The sequence below is a fragment of the Hevea brasiliensis genome, chromosome 6 (assembly GCF_030052815.1).
Source record: "Hevea brasiliensis isolate MT/VB/25A 57/8 chromosome 6, ASM3005281v1, whole genome shotgun sequence".
NCBI classification, from domain to species: domain Eukaryota; kingdom Viridiplantae; phylum Streptophyta; class Magnoliopsida; order Malpighiales; family Euphorbiaceae; genus Hevea; species Hevea brasiliensis.
The window spans coordinates 4,919,951-4,937,489 of NC_079498.1; the positions used below are offsets into that span (position 1 = coordinate 4,919,951).

Sequence of the window (17,539 nt, forward strand, 5' to 3'; positions counted from 1 at the left end):
TTATTACTTGCAACCCAATCTCGGATTTTGTTACTATTTTTTATTCAAAGATAATGTTCATTGATGACCCTATAAAGATAGAGAAATAGATACAAGCATAATTTGCATTAAAGAATTACAAAAGAAGGAATCATCTAACATACACTTTTTTGTTAAGATATGTGCTGCCATGTTCCTCATCCTATTGATATGAAAGAAAAGAATTCTAGAAAACTGAGAGGTTAACTGGGTTACATCTTTTATCACTCCAACAAGAGGGCCGTTTGCAGGTTGCCGAGTGGCATGAATTACTATTAAGGAGTCTACTTCAATGTGGACATGTGAACACCCTCTAGCTTGGGCAAGTGAAATTGCTTCCCTGCATGCAAGGGCTTCTAAGATTAAAGGGTCCACAATTCCTTGGTGATGGCGGTAACTCCAACTAAGCACATTACCATTTGAATCTCATGCAACTGTTGCAATCGCTCCTGTTCTTTTACTCCTGTCCACAATCGCACCAAAACTGATTTTGAAAACACCTTTTTAGAGGGGGGGTGGTTGGGTTGGGGGTTGGGGTGTGGAATTTGACTTGGGGCTAGGTGGGTAGAAGGGCTTGCTGCATTTTGTTCATGTTGGAGCCATAAAGGCAGGGAGATTATCTCTTGTGGAGTAGAAGAATGATTTGGAAAGATCAGATTATTCATATTTTTCCACAAACTCCAAAGAATAAAATTAAAGAGGCGAAAATCACCAAGTTGTCACTATTTTCTATTGTTATATTTCAACTTCAAATTATAAATAATAAAAAGAATATATCACGTTACAAGAGATTTATTGTTATTTAAATTAAAGATAAATGTGTTTTATATTAAAATTTAAAATTTAAAATCTCTAAATTAAGGTATCATCTATATAATTTACCTTAAATTTATCTAAAAAAGGATTACTCGGGATTTATGCATTATTCATTCTCACAATTAAAAAATACTCCATTTGTGTAAGTTGAATTATTACTTGCAATCCAATCTCGAACTTGTCACTATTCTTTATTGTTATTTTTCAACTTCAAATTATAAATAATGAAAGGAAATACAGTTTTTAAAGATTTTATTAAAAGATGAATGATTCAGTTTGGTCGGTACATCAACGATACAGTAAAGGATCGGCTATATTTTTGCAGAAGTTACCTTCACCGGATTGGTTTTATGAGTTCAATTATTTTTTGTTTTTAATTGAAATTGAGGGAAAATCACTAAAATGTAATGATAATTTTAGGGACTAACAGTAACATTAAATCCCAATAGGCCAATACATACAGCAGTCTCCTGTGGAATAATTTCTCCTAGAATAACTACGAATACTTTTTTTAGCCATCATAAACGTCCAAGCCGAGATTAGTTTTAGAAATTGAACCTGTAATGTTAATCTCCTACCGAAAGTCTTCTTAGGATCTACTCATTTAATATTTCTGAGGAGGGACGATTCCGGGTTTTCAATAGCTAGTTGAAAAATCTCTGCAAATACGTAACTGTATCATACTATGGTGGGACCAAAAACAGAGAGTCAAAACCTGGGCAGACCAAATAGAACTTCAATTCGCCAAATTATACGAGGCATCTTGCTCATAGGCTCAAAATTAGAAAATCACAGATGCCCTGGCCCCCGGTAGACTTCGACCGTTAATAAATTGAGGCAACGATACTGGTAACTTGAGATGCCAATTTAGATCCCAAAAATGCACCTCAAAAGCATTAAAAAAATAATGCTTCTTCCCACCAGAAAAGATATACAATTTATTTTCAAGAATGAAAGCCGCAATCGCGAGAGAATATAATTTACTAACCAGCGAGGTTATAATTGTAAACACATACAGTTGATAATGCTAATATGGGAGTGGAGAAAGAGAAAGAATTACATGCATAATTTCATAAGCTTCTATTATTTTATCATAAAGGAGTACCAAACATGCTATCCAACTTTCAATCCATCACCATATGCAACAAAAGAAGCAAAGACCAGCATTCCATCAACCAACCCACTGCCTAAAACCAAACTTCCCCAGTTACAAGAAACACATAAGAACTAAAAGGCATGCAGGTTGTCGGCACCATCCTCTACATACAAACAAAGGCTTAGGCCTCAGCAAATCTGCAAAACAGTACACAGGATAAGCCAAATGAAAGTTAACCTAAAAGTAATAGCACAATGCAGTCAAGGCAAATGAGGTAGAAACTGTAAAATCAAGAACTGAAGTTACCCCAGCTCTGAGAGCTTCAAATGGGCCTCAGCATAATCAACAAAGAATGCATCTTCATCCTGCACGGGGAAATAGAAACAGTATCAGCAACCAGCAATTAGCAATTATCAAATGTTAGATTTTTAACATTATCATCACTTCAATTTCGTTTTAAGAACAAAGATGCATACAGCAGCATATTTTTCAACATATTGGCGGAAGACGGGATCAGCAATAAGAGCCTTGTCACTTGGCAATTGTAGAAGGCCTTCTTTCTCTCCGGTCAATAGCTCCCTAACAACATTAAAGAATGCACAGCATCAGTTACTACCTTAATTATAAACACAACACAATTTTTCTAGTTACTAAGGGCCTGTTTGGCATTGCTGTTGAAACTGTTGTTGAGAAAATCACGTTTTTTAAATAAACTAGTTAAAGAGTTTTAAAAAATAATTAAAAATTAAATTTGATCAGTTTTAGTCATAAAAATACTAAAATAACAAAACAGCTTTTTTAAAAATATTTTTCTCAACAGCATCTAAAATGGTGCTTTTATTCAGAAAAGCAGTTTCAGGCTCTGAAACTCAATGCCAAACAGGGCTTAATAGCAGAATACTTGTGTCTGGAAAAGAGAGACAACTCACGTGAAGTAGGAGTTGTCAAAGATGAGTGGGTTCGTAGTCCAGGGACCTTCAAAACCAGAGCGCTCCTTGTGGCACCTTCCCTGCAATTGTCATTCCCAACAAGACAAGCAGGAATCAGTATAAAAACATATTTACAATCTCCCTTCAGAAATTTGCCAATCATCAAGAAGAAAACAAGTCAAATTCGAAATTCAAAACTAACCAGGGTGTGGCCCCCAGAGAGAGCAACAATATCCTTGTCACTGAGACCCATGGTTTTGGCAAAGACATCCCTCAAGTGATCAGAACCTGAAACAAAGATTCCCCAGTTAAGGAGCTTCACCAAATACATATACTGATAAACCATAAAGATGCTTCTAAATTTCAATTATAAATAAATCATTGTGGAAGAAGCTAACCTTTGGTAGCATCAGGCAGACGACCTTCTGGAGGTGGTTCAGGCTTGTCCTGGGATAGTGAGAAAGTCACTGTTAGTACCAGATGAAAAATAAAATCCACACATTTGTTCCTACACACACACACACAAAGAGAGAGAGAGAGAGAGAGAGAGAGAGAGAGAGGGAGGCTAAACTCTACTAGGAACTCAATACATGATTAGTGATCACACCAGATTGCACAATGTGTGGTCCTAAGTCCTAACAACATGGGCAAACATAGTTCAGGCTATGGGTAAAAATTGAAAATAAAAGATTGATAAGAAGAAAAAAATCCGACGATAAATATCGGTTTTCGGGTTTTAAATAGAACAAACCGAAATTTATAAACTTTCATATTTTTAACATTAAATCTAAATAATAAAAACAAAAAAACAAAAAAAATTAGAAATCAAAACTCAAAAGATTCAATTTTATTTGTTTTTGATTTCCTATATATATTAATAATTTGGTTTCAGTTCGTTTTTTATTTTTAATGAAAATAACTTATCAAAATTATAATTTAAACCAAAAACTGCTCTCCCCTAGCTATGGGTATGGTTTATCCACATATGTACTTTACAGTTCATATCATTGATGTTAAGCACAGTGCGAGGTATAAATTCTTGAAAATTCTGCAAATAGGCTTGCAATGTAAGCCATGTTTCTTAAATTTTGTTAAAACAATCCTCACATAATTCAGTAACAAAATCGCTTCTGACATCCACTATTACTCGAGTAGTTAAAACACAGAGACATTAGATTCCCTATGTTAGAAGAGACTAAATACGGGAAACACACTGAAGCCGTTACAACAAGTATCAATTAGCCAATCTTGATTAATTCCGCATACCATTAGGCTTTTTTATTCAAGGATATACCATTGCTTTATATGATTAGCATATAATCACACAACACAAATCTATTTTCACTATGTGAGAAGGCTATCACTCATGACTATTCTAAAATTTTCAACAAACAGTTTCTTTTCCAATTCTCAAGTGATCCTAAACTAACAACAACCTAATCAAACATGCCCAAACACATCAATTTAACGATTTACTCCATTATTTCCATGAAGATATTATTCTAAATTCAAACAAATTTTCACCATCGCTATTCAGCTAAAAGTTATATTGAAAAAAGGGGTAAAGGGCCGAAAAAGCATAAATCGAAATACCGAAAATTAGAGGTCAACCACTAGAGCACTACCAACCTCTCTTCCAGGGTGGAATGGGATCTCAGGCCCACCAGTAATCTCAACAGCAACAACACCAGCAAGCTACATATTGGCATAAAATCAGAAAACAACAAAAAAAATAAATCAGCAAAAAACCCCGATCCTCAAGTCATATAATTCTATTATCACATACCTGATAGAAGTCAGCATAGGAGAGGCTAGGGAACTGTTGCTTGATGGGCTCAAGGAGTCTAACGGCAATATCTAGCCCATTGTTAGCAGCATGGGCCAGCTCCGACGCGTGCCTCATGGTTCCAAATGGACCTCCAGTCTTGGTCTTCACGTCGTATGTTCCAGCTGAGTGCCATCTGCACACCACCACACCATTCCATCCAAATATAAAATCAAATCTCTCCTACACAAACATCCTTTTTTATTGTCTACCCTACAAAATCATCTAATAGACTAATAAAACAAAAACACAATATGCGTAGAGATATACAACATACGCGATACGGAGCATGAGAGGAGCGCATTTCTTTTCAGCGATGAAACCTCTAAGCTTCTTCTTGGCCTTATCAACGGCCTTCTGGTATTCTTCACTAACTTTCGGGTAGTTCTTGGTCATTTTTCCTTCTGCGATTCTGTAAAACACTTCCACATCAGATCATAAATCGGAAGACAAAAGAAAAACACTCAGATATATATCGATCAAAAGTATTTCTCCACACTTCAGAAACAGATCTAGGTAGCTAAGCTTGAAACCAGAAACAGTATTTGACCCCAAAAATCGAAGCAAGAGCGATCAAGGACTGAAGGCTGAACATTCAAAGATATCAGAGAAAGAAGAGTGAGTGTGAAAATGGACCTGAGCTTAGAGACACTGGAAATGAGAAATTCAAACCCTAGCGCAAGACAGGCACGAGCTAAGCACAAGCTAAGAGTGGAGAATTGAAAAGAGGGGGAGACAGTGAGATATAGAGGGGGGTTGGATGGTGAGAAGGTTCTGGCAATTTTGCCTTAAGCCGTTGGATGTTGCCTGATCATGTGGCCATAAATAGTTTTATAAATGGACGGCTAGGATTAGGTTAAAGGGATTATTAGATGTAGGGTCAGGCCTGTGGGTAGGTGATGGGAATTGAATATGGAAGGAAAATTAGGGAAATAAAGAATGAAAAAAGGGTCAAAGCAAAATTATAAATTAGTGATTGATATTGCCAAAAAGTGCAAGGGTCCCACAAGAGGAAAAAAAAGTTATGATTTAATTAAAATATCCTTAATGGTGGAGTGATTTGGTATGATCGAGCGTATTTGGATTAATTTAGAGGTGTTATTATTAAATAAAAAAATATAATTTTATTAAAAAATAAAATTAGATATATAAATATTAAAAATACAATATTAAAAGAGAATATTATAATTGTATATTAAAAATTTTAATAATTAAATTTAAAAATAAATATTTTTTAAAAATAATTTTAATAAAAATTGAAATATTAAAATTTAAATTAAATATAAAAAAAAAAATTGGAAAGATTTGAGTAATTTAGTGAAGAGGGGAGATTAGACGAGGCGTTGCAAGGAAGAGAAACCAGCACAAGGATAATTCCGTCATTTTAAGATGTTGGTAACTCCCAAAACGAGAAAATCTCCGGCATCCTCAGGTGTGAACGCGTTCTCAACCGTAGATTCCATTCTGACCTGTCATAACATTACCTACCAAAGCACAGACAAATGGCAAATGGCAAATGGCAAATGGCAAATGGCAAATGGCATGTGCAGTGCACGCCCCGCTGACCCGATAACATTTTGAGTATTTTAATTAAGTCACTGTTTGACATTGTATTAAGATTAAAATTATTTTTTTAAATAAAAATATTATTTTAAATATTATTAAAAAAAATAATTTTTAAAAAATTATTATATTATTTTAATATTTTTATAATTAAAATTTATTAAATTTAATTTTAAATTATTTTTTAATATTTTTTAAATAAAATATTAAAAAAATAATTTTTTTAATAATAATTTTAATAGTAATGTTAAATATGCCTCTTGAGTTGTGTTGAAAAAATTATCTTTCTTAATATATTAGTTGAAAAATATTAAAAAATAATTTAAAATTAAATTTAATAAATTTTAATTATAAAAATATTAAAATAATATAATAATTTATTTTAAACTATTTAAAAAATAGTTTAAACTCTTCAAACTCAATACCAATTAATTAAAAATAAATTTATATTTTTAATTGAAAATCGATGATTATTAATATAATAGGTAAATTATAATTTAGTTTTTTAACTTTAATAAAATTTATTATTTAACTTTTATTTTTAAAATTAAATAATTTAATGTTTAAAATTTGATAAAATTTATAATTTAATTCATATTATTCAAATTTCAATTAACTTACTGTTAATTCTAATAAAATGATGAAAATGTTTAATTCTATTTTCAATTCAAAAATAATTTAGTTCATAAAATTTTATTTTATTGATATTTTAATACTTAAGATTTGATTAAATCTGTAAATTAGTCCCTGTAATTTTAAAACTAAATAATTAAGTTATTAATATTTTAATAAACCCATAAGTTACTCCATACCCATTAAATTTTGTAAAAGTACCATAACACTTTTAATTTTATTCTTAATTTGAAAATAATTTAGTTCTTAACATTTTATTTTAATAAAAATTTACATCCATATTCATATTTATAATTTAGTATTTTAATAAAAATTTACATCCATATTCATATTTTTTTTTCTTTTTTATATATAAAAATGTAATTTAATACATGAAAATACATAAATTGATAAATATATATATATATATAATTATTTATATTTTGTTAAAATAATAATGATATAAATAGAATTTTATAAAATTATAAAGTTTATTAAATAAATAATTATAATATTTAAGGATAATTTATAAAATATATGAATAATTTCATAATTAATGAAAATTTTTAATGATTTTAAAGTAATTAATTTATATTTTAATAATTTAAATTTAAAATTTTTAATTTAATGAAACTCATATTTTAAAAATACAAAGAGTAAATTATTAATAAAACAGAATTTTAAGACTAAATTATTAAAAAATTAAAATTTTAAAGATTAAATTATTTTTAAATTAAAAATAAAGATAAATATATTTTAATTATTTTTATTAAAATTAACTGTAATTTAATAAAATTTTAATAACAGAAATTAAATTATAAGTTATGTTAAATCTTAAAAATTAAATTATTTTATTTTAAAAATAAATAAATTAAATTGTAAATTTTATTAAACTTTAAATTATTAATAAAACAAGATTTTAGAACTAAATTATTAAAAAAATAAAATTTTAGAGATAAATTATTTTTAAACTAAAAATAAAAATAAAAATATTTTAATTTTTTATTAAAATTAATAGTAATTTAATGAAATTTTAATAACATAAATTAAATTATAAGTTTTGTCAAATTTTAAAAATTAAATTGTAAATTTTATTGAATTTTAAGAATTAAATTAAAATTTATTTTAATAAAATAATAAAATTTTCTTTTTGAATCAATATTTACAAAACATTATTTCTAAACCCTTTTTTAGCAACATTCCTAAACGGAATGGTGCTGTATCATGGACAATGTAAGTCCGTACAACGTGCGGGGATGTGCTTAGTTTATTAATAAAATAATAATTTTTTTTTACCAAATGGATTGATGTTGCTAATCAGTATTCATCTGATTAGTCTTCTTCGACCATTAATAAGATTGGAACACGTGGATGTGAGCAGAATATTCTATTAGAATTTCAGAAAAATGGTCAGTGGATAATGAACTGAGCGTAGACTTTAGTTACCTATGCAGAGGAATTTCTCATGCTCCATTAATTTTAATAAAAAGAGATTTTGTTCAAACAAATTATAAAAAGACATAATGCATATATTTATACACAGTCACATACTGTAGATTAATATAATCAAAATTTGAATTGTGATAATTATTTTATTTGAAAAGAAGAAAATTAAATATAATAAATTAATGAAAATATATATTTATAATATATAAATTGAGTAATAAATTTTATTAAATTCACCAAAGTCGTGTGCTCCTTTGCAATTTTACATATTTGGAAAAAAAATAAAATAAAAACAATTGATTGACTTGGCACATCCGCATCCTATCTGAGACCAACGTCGCATTTGCAAAGGGAATGTGCTTTGGAAGCAAATACATAAACAAATTAATATATATATATATATATATATATATATATATATATATATATATATATATATATATATATATATATATTAATTCATATTGAATCTCTACATAATAAAATTTTTATTTTTATTTAAAAATATATTTTTTAAAATATAAAAATTAATTAATTAATTTTATTAAAATAGGATATTTTTAAAATATATACATCAATTAATTATTTTTTTAAAAATAAAAAAATTAAATAATAATTTGATAAAAATTAATAAAGAAATTAAATAATTTAATAAAAATAAAATAATATATTTTTTAAAATATAATAATTAATTTAAATTAAATAATAATTTTTTTTTCTTATTTTATGTCTAATTGTCCTACATTTATAATTTTTTTTTTTCGTAAAAAGTGTTGCAGCGTCGGGTTGATGATTATTGTAGTAGGTGGGCATCACTTAAAACGCGTGACTTGACTGGTTGACGTGGTTGGCTCAAAATGGCCAGATTTTTCGTGGAAACTGTTACATTGGGAGGAATTATCGGACTTCCGGTGTTTGTACTTTCTTATTCACAAATAATATGATATGGGATTTGTCTTTTTAAATTAAAAAAATTAATTTTTTGTAAGAAGTATTATTTTTTAATATTTTTAATATATTTTAAATTTTTCAAAAATTAAAAGATAAGTAGATCTAATAAGTATTATTAAAAAAAATAATAAACAAAGCAAAAGTTAAAAAAGACGATTATCTGTTATTACGTATAAAAAATTAGTTTTTTTTTATTATTTTTCTTAAAAAGTTTTATTCTCTATAAAAAGCAAACCATTATAGTTTATTTGCCATTATAATTTAAATTTACTTTTTAAAATAAATATAATTTTATATGTAATTAAAAAGTTATTTACTTTTTTTTTCCTCCCTCCAATAAAAATGATACAACTCAACTCAACTCAACTTAACTAAGCCTTTATCCCAAAAATTTGGAGTCGGCAATATGGATTCACTTTCTCCACTCTGAACGATTTTGGATTAAATCCTCAGAAATGTGTAATGCTTCTAGGTCATATTGTACTACTCTCCTCCAAGTCAATTTAGGTTTACCCCTTTTTTTCTTTATATCCTCTAACCTAATGTGCTCTACTTATCTAACTGGAGCCTCCGTATGTCTACGCTTCACATGACCAAACCACCTCAATCTCCCTTCTCTCAACTTATCTTCAATTGATACCACTCCTACCTTTTATCTAATACTCTCATTACGGACTTTATCTAGTCTAGTATGGCCACTCATCCACCTTAACATTCTCATCTCTGCAACTCTTATCTTAGATGCATACGACTCTTTCAATGCCCAACACTCACTACCATATAACATAGCCGGTGGTATGCCTGTACGGTAAAATTTTGCTTTCAATTTATTGGAAATCTTACGATCACATAAAACTCCGGTGGCACGTCTCCACTTCAACCATCTGGCTTTAATCCTATGACTAACATCCCCCATCTACTTGAAGGACTGAGCCTAGATATTTAAAGTGATTACTTTGGGGCAGTATCACTCCATTCAAACTAACTCCTTCCCTATCACCAGTTTGGCCTTCACTGAACTTGCAATGCATGTATTCTGTCTTCGTTCTACTTAACTTAAAACCCTTTGACTCTAGAGTACTTCTTCAAAGTTCTAGCTTTCTATTGACTCTTTCTCGTGTCTCATCTATCAAAACAATATCATCCGCAAACATCATGCTCCAAGGAATACTCTCTTGTATATGTTTCGTCAGTTCATCTAAAACTAATGTAAAAAGGTAAGGGCTTATGGCTGATCCTTGGTATAATCTAATTGAGATCAGCAAATCTCTTGTGTCCCCTCTCACTGTGCGCACAATAGTAGTTGCTCCTTCATACATATCTTTCAATACTTGTATGTACCTAATAGATACCCTCTTTTGTTCTAACATATTCCATAAGACCTCTCTTGGAACACTATCATAAGCCTTCTCCAAATCAATAAAAACCATGTGTAGATCTTTCTTCACATCTCTATATTTCTCCATCAAGCTTCTAATGAGAAAGATTGCTTCCATAGTTGAATGACCGGGCATAAAACCAAATTGATTGAGAGAGATAGAAGTATCATGACGTAGTCGATGCTCCACAACTCTCTCCCACAACTTCATAGTATGGCTCATGAGTTTAATTCCCCTATAGTTTGAGCAACTCTGTATGTCTCCCTTATTTTTAAAAATAGGTAATAAAATACTCTTCCTCCATTCATTAGGCATTTTCTTTGAGTTTAGAATCTTATTAAATAATTTAGTTAACCATGCCTGTAACATCCTCCCGGTAGCAATTCCGTACATCCTACTGTTCAGGTGACCGGTGTCGGTCCGGACAGCTAGAACGTCTGGAAAAATAATTAAATTTAAGTGAGGGACCATAATTAACTCAAATATTAATGAGAAAAATTTAGTAAAAATTTTAGAAATAAAATACAGTTAAGTTAAAAGAGCCGGTGCCCAAGCGATGGGTAACCAGAGGTAAGTTGCGGTTCTCGCAACGAGGAGCCCTAAATCCGGGGGAAAAATCATAAAATAATTTTTGGGACTCCAGAGAAGGGTTATTGAGGTTCCTATGGCATTAGAATGCCAAGAAAATATTTAGAAAAATTTTTCAATCAGTACAGCCAATTTTGACCCGTTAAGCCAAACGGAGGGCATTTTGGTCATTTCGCTTTCCGAGGTGATTTTTGGCCGACTTGTCCAGTTGAGTAAATAATTAATATAACATAAAATATGAATAAACATTACTAGAAATCAAATTGAAAATGATTAGTGGAGGAAAGGAAAGAAAATGAAGAAAAAGCTCAATTATGACATCTTGATGATGTCATTTACAAATTGTGACCAATCACAAATAAGCTACCATTTGACTAAACTATTAAAAGACATAAATGAAGACCAAAATAACACAAATTACAGCAGCCATTCTTCTTCTTCTTCTTCCCCAAAACGTGACTCTTCCCATCTCCCTCCATTGATGAGCTTGGCAAGCTCATGAAACCCTAAACTCCCACCATATTTCCTTGAGTTCCCAACACTAAATTTTACCCTAGAACCTTGCTTAATATTTTGGGAGCTAAAAGAGGAGAAGAAATTGAAGTTTTGGATTGGCTTGGATTTAAGCTACAAGAGGTTAGTGCACTATATATCAAAAACTCTTTAATTTCATGCATAGGAACTTGAATTTAGCAAGAATTTGTAAATTAAGTGGATGAAATTTATGTATATGTACTCCATAAATTTCGGCTGCCCTAGGGAGAAATAGGATTGAGTGTTTTTGAATGGACTTGGAATGAATTAGAAATCATGAATAAAGTATATAATCATAAGGAAATGAGTTAGTTAGTGCAACTATAAACATTAAACTCTTTATTTCCATGATTTTGGACTTGAACTTAGTAAGATTTGTAGTTGAAATGAACAAAAAACCTATGGGTATGAACACTTGAATTTCGGCAGCCCTAATAGAGGAAGGGTTTTGAATGTTTTTAATGGACTTAGCATGAGTTGAAGATTGTATTTAAGTTATATATTTACATAGATGTTTAACTAGGGTGCTAATGGAGGTTTATGGGTAAATTGCCTTGGACACTATGGTTTTGAAGCATGAAAAATTGATTTGGCTTACCAACCTATTAAAGAACACTCTAATGGTCAATAAGTGACCATTTGAGGTATGTTGGCCACAAATTGAACTTAAAAATGCTATGGCAAAGTGAGGTTGCAGGCTGCCCTATGACAAGAAAGATAGGACTGAAAATTCAGTCCCTTTGCACTGCCATAACTTGGGCTGTGCTAGTCCAATTGGTGTTTGGCCAATTGGATATGAAACTAGGCTTATAATGGCACATTTTTGCAGAAGAAACCATGCCCAAAAGACCAAAGCAAGAGGACCAAAACTTGGCCCCAATCCGGAACCCTGAAACTGCCTCTGCAGAATTGACCAAATGAACAGTAACTGTTCATTTGGCCATAATTCACTGTAGATTTGGTCAATTGACCTGAACTTTTTACAGCAACAAGTTAAGACATAGAAAAACAACTTTCATGAAGGAACCTACCCCAAATTATGGCCAGAACCCATCCAACCAAGTGACTCTAGTTACTGTTCATGCACTGTAGATATGGTAAATCTGAAGATTTGGCAATCCGGCCAGCTTGGGTTTTTGGGCCATATCTGGAGCTACAAAACTCCAAATGGAGTGATTCAAAAAAGGAAATTCAACTAGACAAAATAAGGAACAACTTTTATGTTTTACATTTCTTCAAATTCCAACAGTAACAGTGTCCAATGGAACAGTGAAGTTGACTCACCAAAACTGAAAATTCTGCTTGTGTGGGTTTACACTTTGAAATGGTATTAACACTTAATGCCAACAAGTTTTAAATACCAAATGTGGCATGTTGGGAGTGCCAAAGTCAATGTACACATTTTTATTCCAAAAGTCAACATTTTTGTTGACCAATGAGGTGAATAGTGACACCAAAACCAAAAATTGGCAATTTTGCCAAAATGACCTAAGCTTTGAGAAAGTGACCAAAACTAACAAGTTTTAAATGCAAAATGGGGTACATTGGGAGTGTTAAAACCAATGCACCTATGTTCTATGCAAAAGTCAACTTTTTGTTGATTATTGAAGTGAATAGTGACATAAAAACTTGAAATTCAAAAAAATTGAAGAATTCAAAAGTATCAAATGCCCTAGTAGGCCTAATGTGATTGGTTTGGATAGGTTGGCATGCCAATAGGGTATTGTTTTAGCAGTACTGCGAAAGGAAAGGCTTTATGCCTGTATTCATGGCTTTATGCCCGTATTCATGGCTTTTATGCCAGTATTCATGGCTCTTATGCCCGATTATGTGTTATCATGGCTTTTTAGCCATTCTGACTGCATACATGGTTGACGTTCTGCGTCCCATGGTATGACGGCCTGAGGCACCGCGGTGTCCAGTGCCAACGACCCGTTATCCAGTCCAGTCGTTCAGTATAGGTTACTTGGGCATGGAAAAGTATAACTGTAAATTGAACTGATTGTTAAAGAAAATACGAAAATTAAATATCAGGAATGATTACGATAGAATACAAAGAAACTCAGATCATGAAGAAAATAATTAACAAAATACATGAAGAAGTTAATATCATAAAACGTAATTAGCCCTCGACTAAACATTAAGTTGGTAATTATTCAGTTCTTATGAACACAATGGCTAAGAAATTATGATTTTTATTGGCATATTATTTCTTTCTATTTTATTATTTGCACCACTAAGCTTTATGCTTAGCGCGTCGCTTTTGCAACGCGTAGGTACTGAAGATTGGACAGAGGGCCCAGTGGACCACAGATTCGGTAAGGCAGCTCACAGTTCTGCATAGTGTCTGTGTCACCTCACTGTCTGCAGTGCATTGGTAGGACGCTAGATGTCATTTTGGTATTTTGTAATTGATTTTATTTTCTCATATGTATTTGAAACTTATGTAATGTATTTTGATATTCATGTAAATAATGAAAAGTGTGGTTGTAAATGGAAAAGTGAATGTTTATATATGAATTATGCATGGTATCATATGAGATGGATGAATGAGAACTGAGATTGAACATTGTTGAGAATTTGATAAATGGAGTTGAGATGATGGAAAATGAATATAGGAAGTGTTTTTCACAGTTCAAGAACTGCTTTCTCTATTTTTAGCCAGATTCACGGATTTTCTTTAAAATTTCCTAACCTCAAAGAAATAATAATTTCGATAAATGGCTTAAAATGAATTATATTTCACAAGTTATATTCAAAATTATGATAAAAAATTAATTAAGATAAAATAGAGTGCTCCGGCACACTGAGTGGCATTGCTTGCTCGGCTACACTGTAGTCGGGTAAGGGGTGTCACATTTAGATATATAGTGCACTAACAGTCCCTTTGCACTTTTTTTATTGTCACACCCCTGCTTAGTGGGCCCCAGCTCAAGCCCCTCTATGGGTGGCCATCTTGCCGGTGTACCCCTCTAGAGGCCGGCGATGCAACTCAAATCGGTACTGTCCGCTTTGGTGGAGTTCAATCCCTTCGCCCTGCAGAGCTAGGATTCGAACCCATATCACCACGGATTTGCTGCTTTACCAATTGAGCTGCAGCACAATGGGTAAGAGGCGAAGCAAATCCGTGAGGTGATATGCAGCTCAATTGGTAAGAGGCGAAGCAAATCCGTGAGGTGATATGGGTTCGAATCCTAGCTCAGGCGAAGGGATTGAACTCACCAAAGCGACAAGATCGATTTGAGTCGCATCGCCGCCTCTAGAGGCACGCAAGATGGCCACCCATAGTGGGCTTGAGTCAGCCCACTAAGCCGGTGTGACAATAAATAAAAAAATAAAAAGGCGCTTTTTATTGTCACACCCCGCTTAGTGGGCCCACTCAAGCCCTCTATGGGTGGCCATCTTGCGTGCACTTCTCAGAGGCGGCGATGCGACTCAAATCAGATCTTGTCGCTTTGGTGGAGTTCAATCCCTTCGCCCTGCAGCAGCTCAATTGGTAAGAGGCGAAGCAAACCCGTGCAGCTCAATTGGTAAGAGGCGAAGCAAACCCGTGAGGTGATATGGGTTCGAATCCTAGCTCTGCAGGGCGAAGGGATTGAACTCCACCAAAGCGGACAGTACCGATTTGAGTCGCATCGCCGGCCTCTAGAGGGGTACGCCGGCAAGATGGCCACCCATAGAGGGGCTTGAGCTGGGGCCCACTAAGCCAGGGTGTGACAATGCCACTCCCATATCTCTCAAATATTTTCACACTTCAATTGGTATTTCATCGGGTCCACAGACTTTACCCATTTTCATTCATATGTCTTTTAAAATAATTTTTTTTAAATAAAACAATTAAATTATTTCATTTCAAATATAAAAATTAACCGAAAAAAGTTAAATTTTTGTAAAATTTTTCATTTCAAATAAATGAATAATGATCAAATATGTATCTTTTTTTAATCGATTCTAAGTATATACATTCATATTTATTTTTATTGATAGATTTTGAGTTATTTACTTATTTTTTGGTAAGGATTTATATTGTTTTCTCTTACTTTTTTAGAATTAATTTGTTTTATCTCCAATTTATGGGATATTTGGATGTATTATTTTATTATATGTATAAAAGTGCAGTACCAAGTGTAAATTTTTCTCTAATAGAAGATCAATTAAAGGTTATCAAATTGGACTTATAAAAAGATTATATAGTCAAATATTAAGTGTAGATTGCTACTAAATAAAGCGTGTTTCACTCTAATTGACCAAATTAAATGATTTATCAACACAATTAAATTCTTTAAATTAAAATAATAATTATTTTTATTTAATTAATTTATATATATTGAATTTACTTACATTCTGTTTTCAATTAGTGAAACATATTTTTTTGAAAAAATAATTACTTTCTCTTTTAAGAGAATTTCAATTTGATTGAAGTTTTTAAATAATATATAGATAAAATATTATAAAAAAAAAACCTTTTAATTAAAGCCATTATCAAACAAGCTTAATATGAAAATATTAAAATTTTAAGTGTTTAATTACCCTTAAGATCGAACTCTATCTGATTACATTATTCAAAAGCCCACCTAATGGCTGTTAATAATAATAATAATAATAATAATAATAATAATAATTTATTGTGGTCCTTATATACATATCAAATTATAGTTGATTTCTAAGGTGGAACTTTGAGTACATTTATGTTCTTTTTTTTTTAATCGCAATCATTAATAATTTTAAAATTAGGTTAATTTTAATTAACTGTCACTCAATTTTATAGTTTGTTATACTTTTATATCTTATATTTATTATGATACCATAAAGTCTCTCAACTTAAAAAAACATTACATAAAAATCTCTTAACTTAAAAAATATTGTATAAAAATCTCTCCTGCCAAAAACCCATTATATTTTTGATCAATTTGATATGTGATAGTGTCATAATATAAAATGAAAAGGTCGAGTCTTTTTGGCATTACTATTAGAACTGATATTGAGAAAAATATTTTCTTAAATATAATAGTTATAGAGTATTTGTAAGATTTTGTCCAGTAATTAATATTACCATATAGGCTAAAATCAATTCTTTTAATGTGGCCCAATATTAATTGATATTTATTTTAATTAATACAAATCCTAATTGTACAAGGATTACTCTAATTAAAATAAATCTTAATTCTAATTGTATAAAGATACTTGATAGATGTATCATATTAAATCTTTGATATATATATATATATATATAAGCTGGTCCTCTTTTTACCCATAAGGTCACACACATTCTATTTCATAAAGTCAAACATATTAGGGTCATCTCAAGAAAGTCTTCTATCGCTAATTTCTTGTGTGTAAATCAAGAATGGTCAAGAGGGAGAAATCAGTTTGTTGAATCAAAGGGTCTCTCTCAATTATTGCCACGACTCAAGTAAAACTCCACATCAGGTACGCTTTTTAAATCTGTGATAATTTATTTGTTCAATATCCATTATTAGGGTGATAGTTGAATCTTACGTTTATGATTCACATTATGTTTATAATTGTTATGATCTATTAAGATTTATTTTACATGTAGTATCAGAGCCCTAGGTTTTGAACAATTAAATTTCTCAATTAAATTTATGGTGATGAACATAATATTAAAGATCTTACTTGTTATTAGATATTGGTAAAATTAAAGCGTATATTATGAAAGTTTTATAATTAACGTTGATTATTAAAATAATTAAAATAATAATATTAAAATTTGACCCAATTAAATTTTGGACATAAAGATTATTAACACGACGAAAAATCG

General features: G+C 31.0%; 1 protein-coding gene across 1 annotated transcript; it reads right to left on the reverse strand.

Moving 5' to 3' along the window:
• Nucleotides 1–1,890: 1,890 nt before the first annotated feature.
• Nucleotides 1,891–5,591, reverse strand: LOC110634700 (L-ascorbate peroxidase, cytosolic). Its single transcript, XM_058148284.1, has 10 exons — nt 5,321–5,591; nt 4,962–5,096; nt 4,646–4,820; nt 4,489–4,554; nt 3,258–3,306; nt 3,062–3,147; nt 2,860–2,939; nt 2,407–2,509; nt 2,237–2,295; nt 1,891–2,127 (listed from the first exon to the last, which is right to left on the reverse strand). Exons 2-10 carry the CDS (start codon nt 5,078–5,080, stop codon nt 2,112–2,114), a joined length of 753 nt encoding a protein of 250 aa, XP_058004267.1. The 5' UTR covers nt 5,081–5,096; nt 5,321–5,591; the 3' UTR covers nt 1,891–2,111.
• Nucleotides 5,592–17,539: the final 11,948 nt, after the last annotated feature.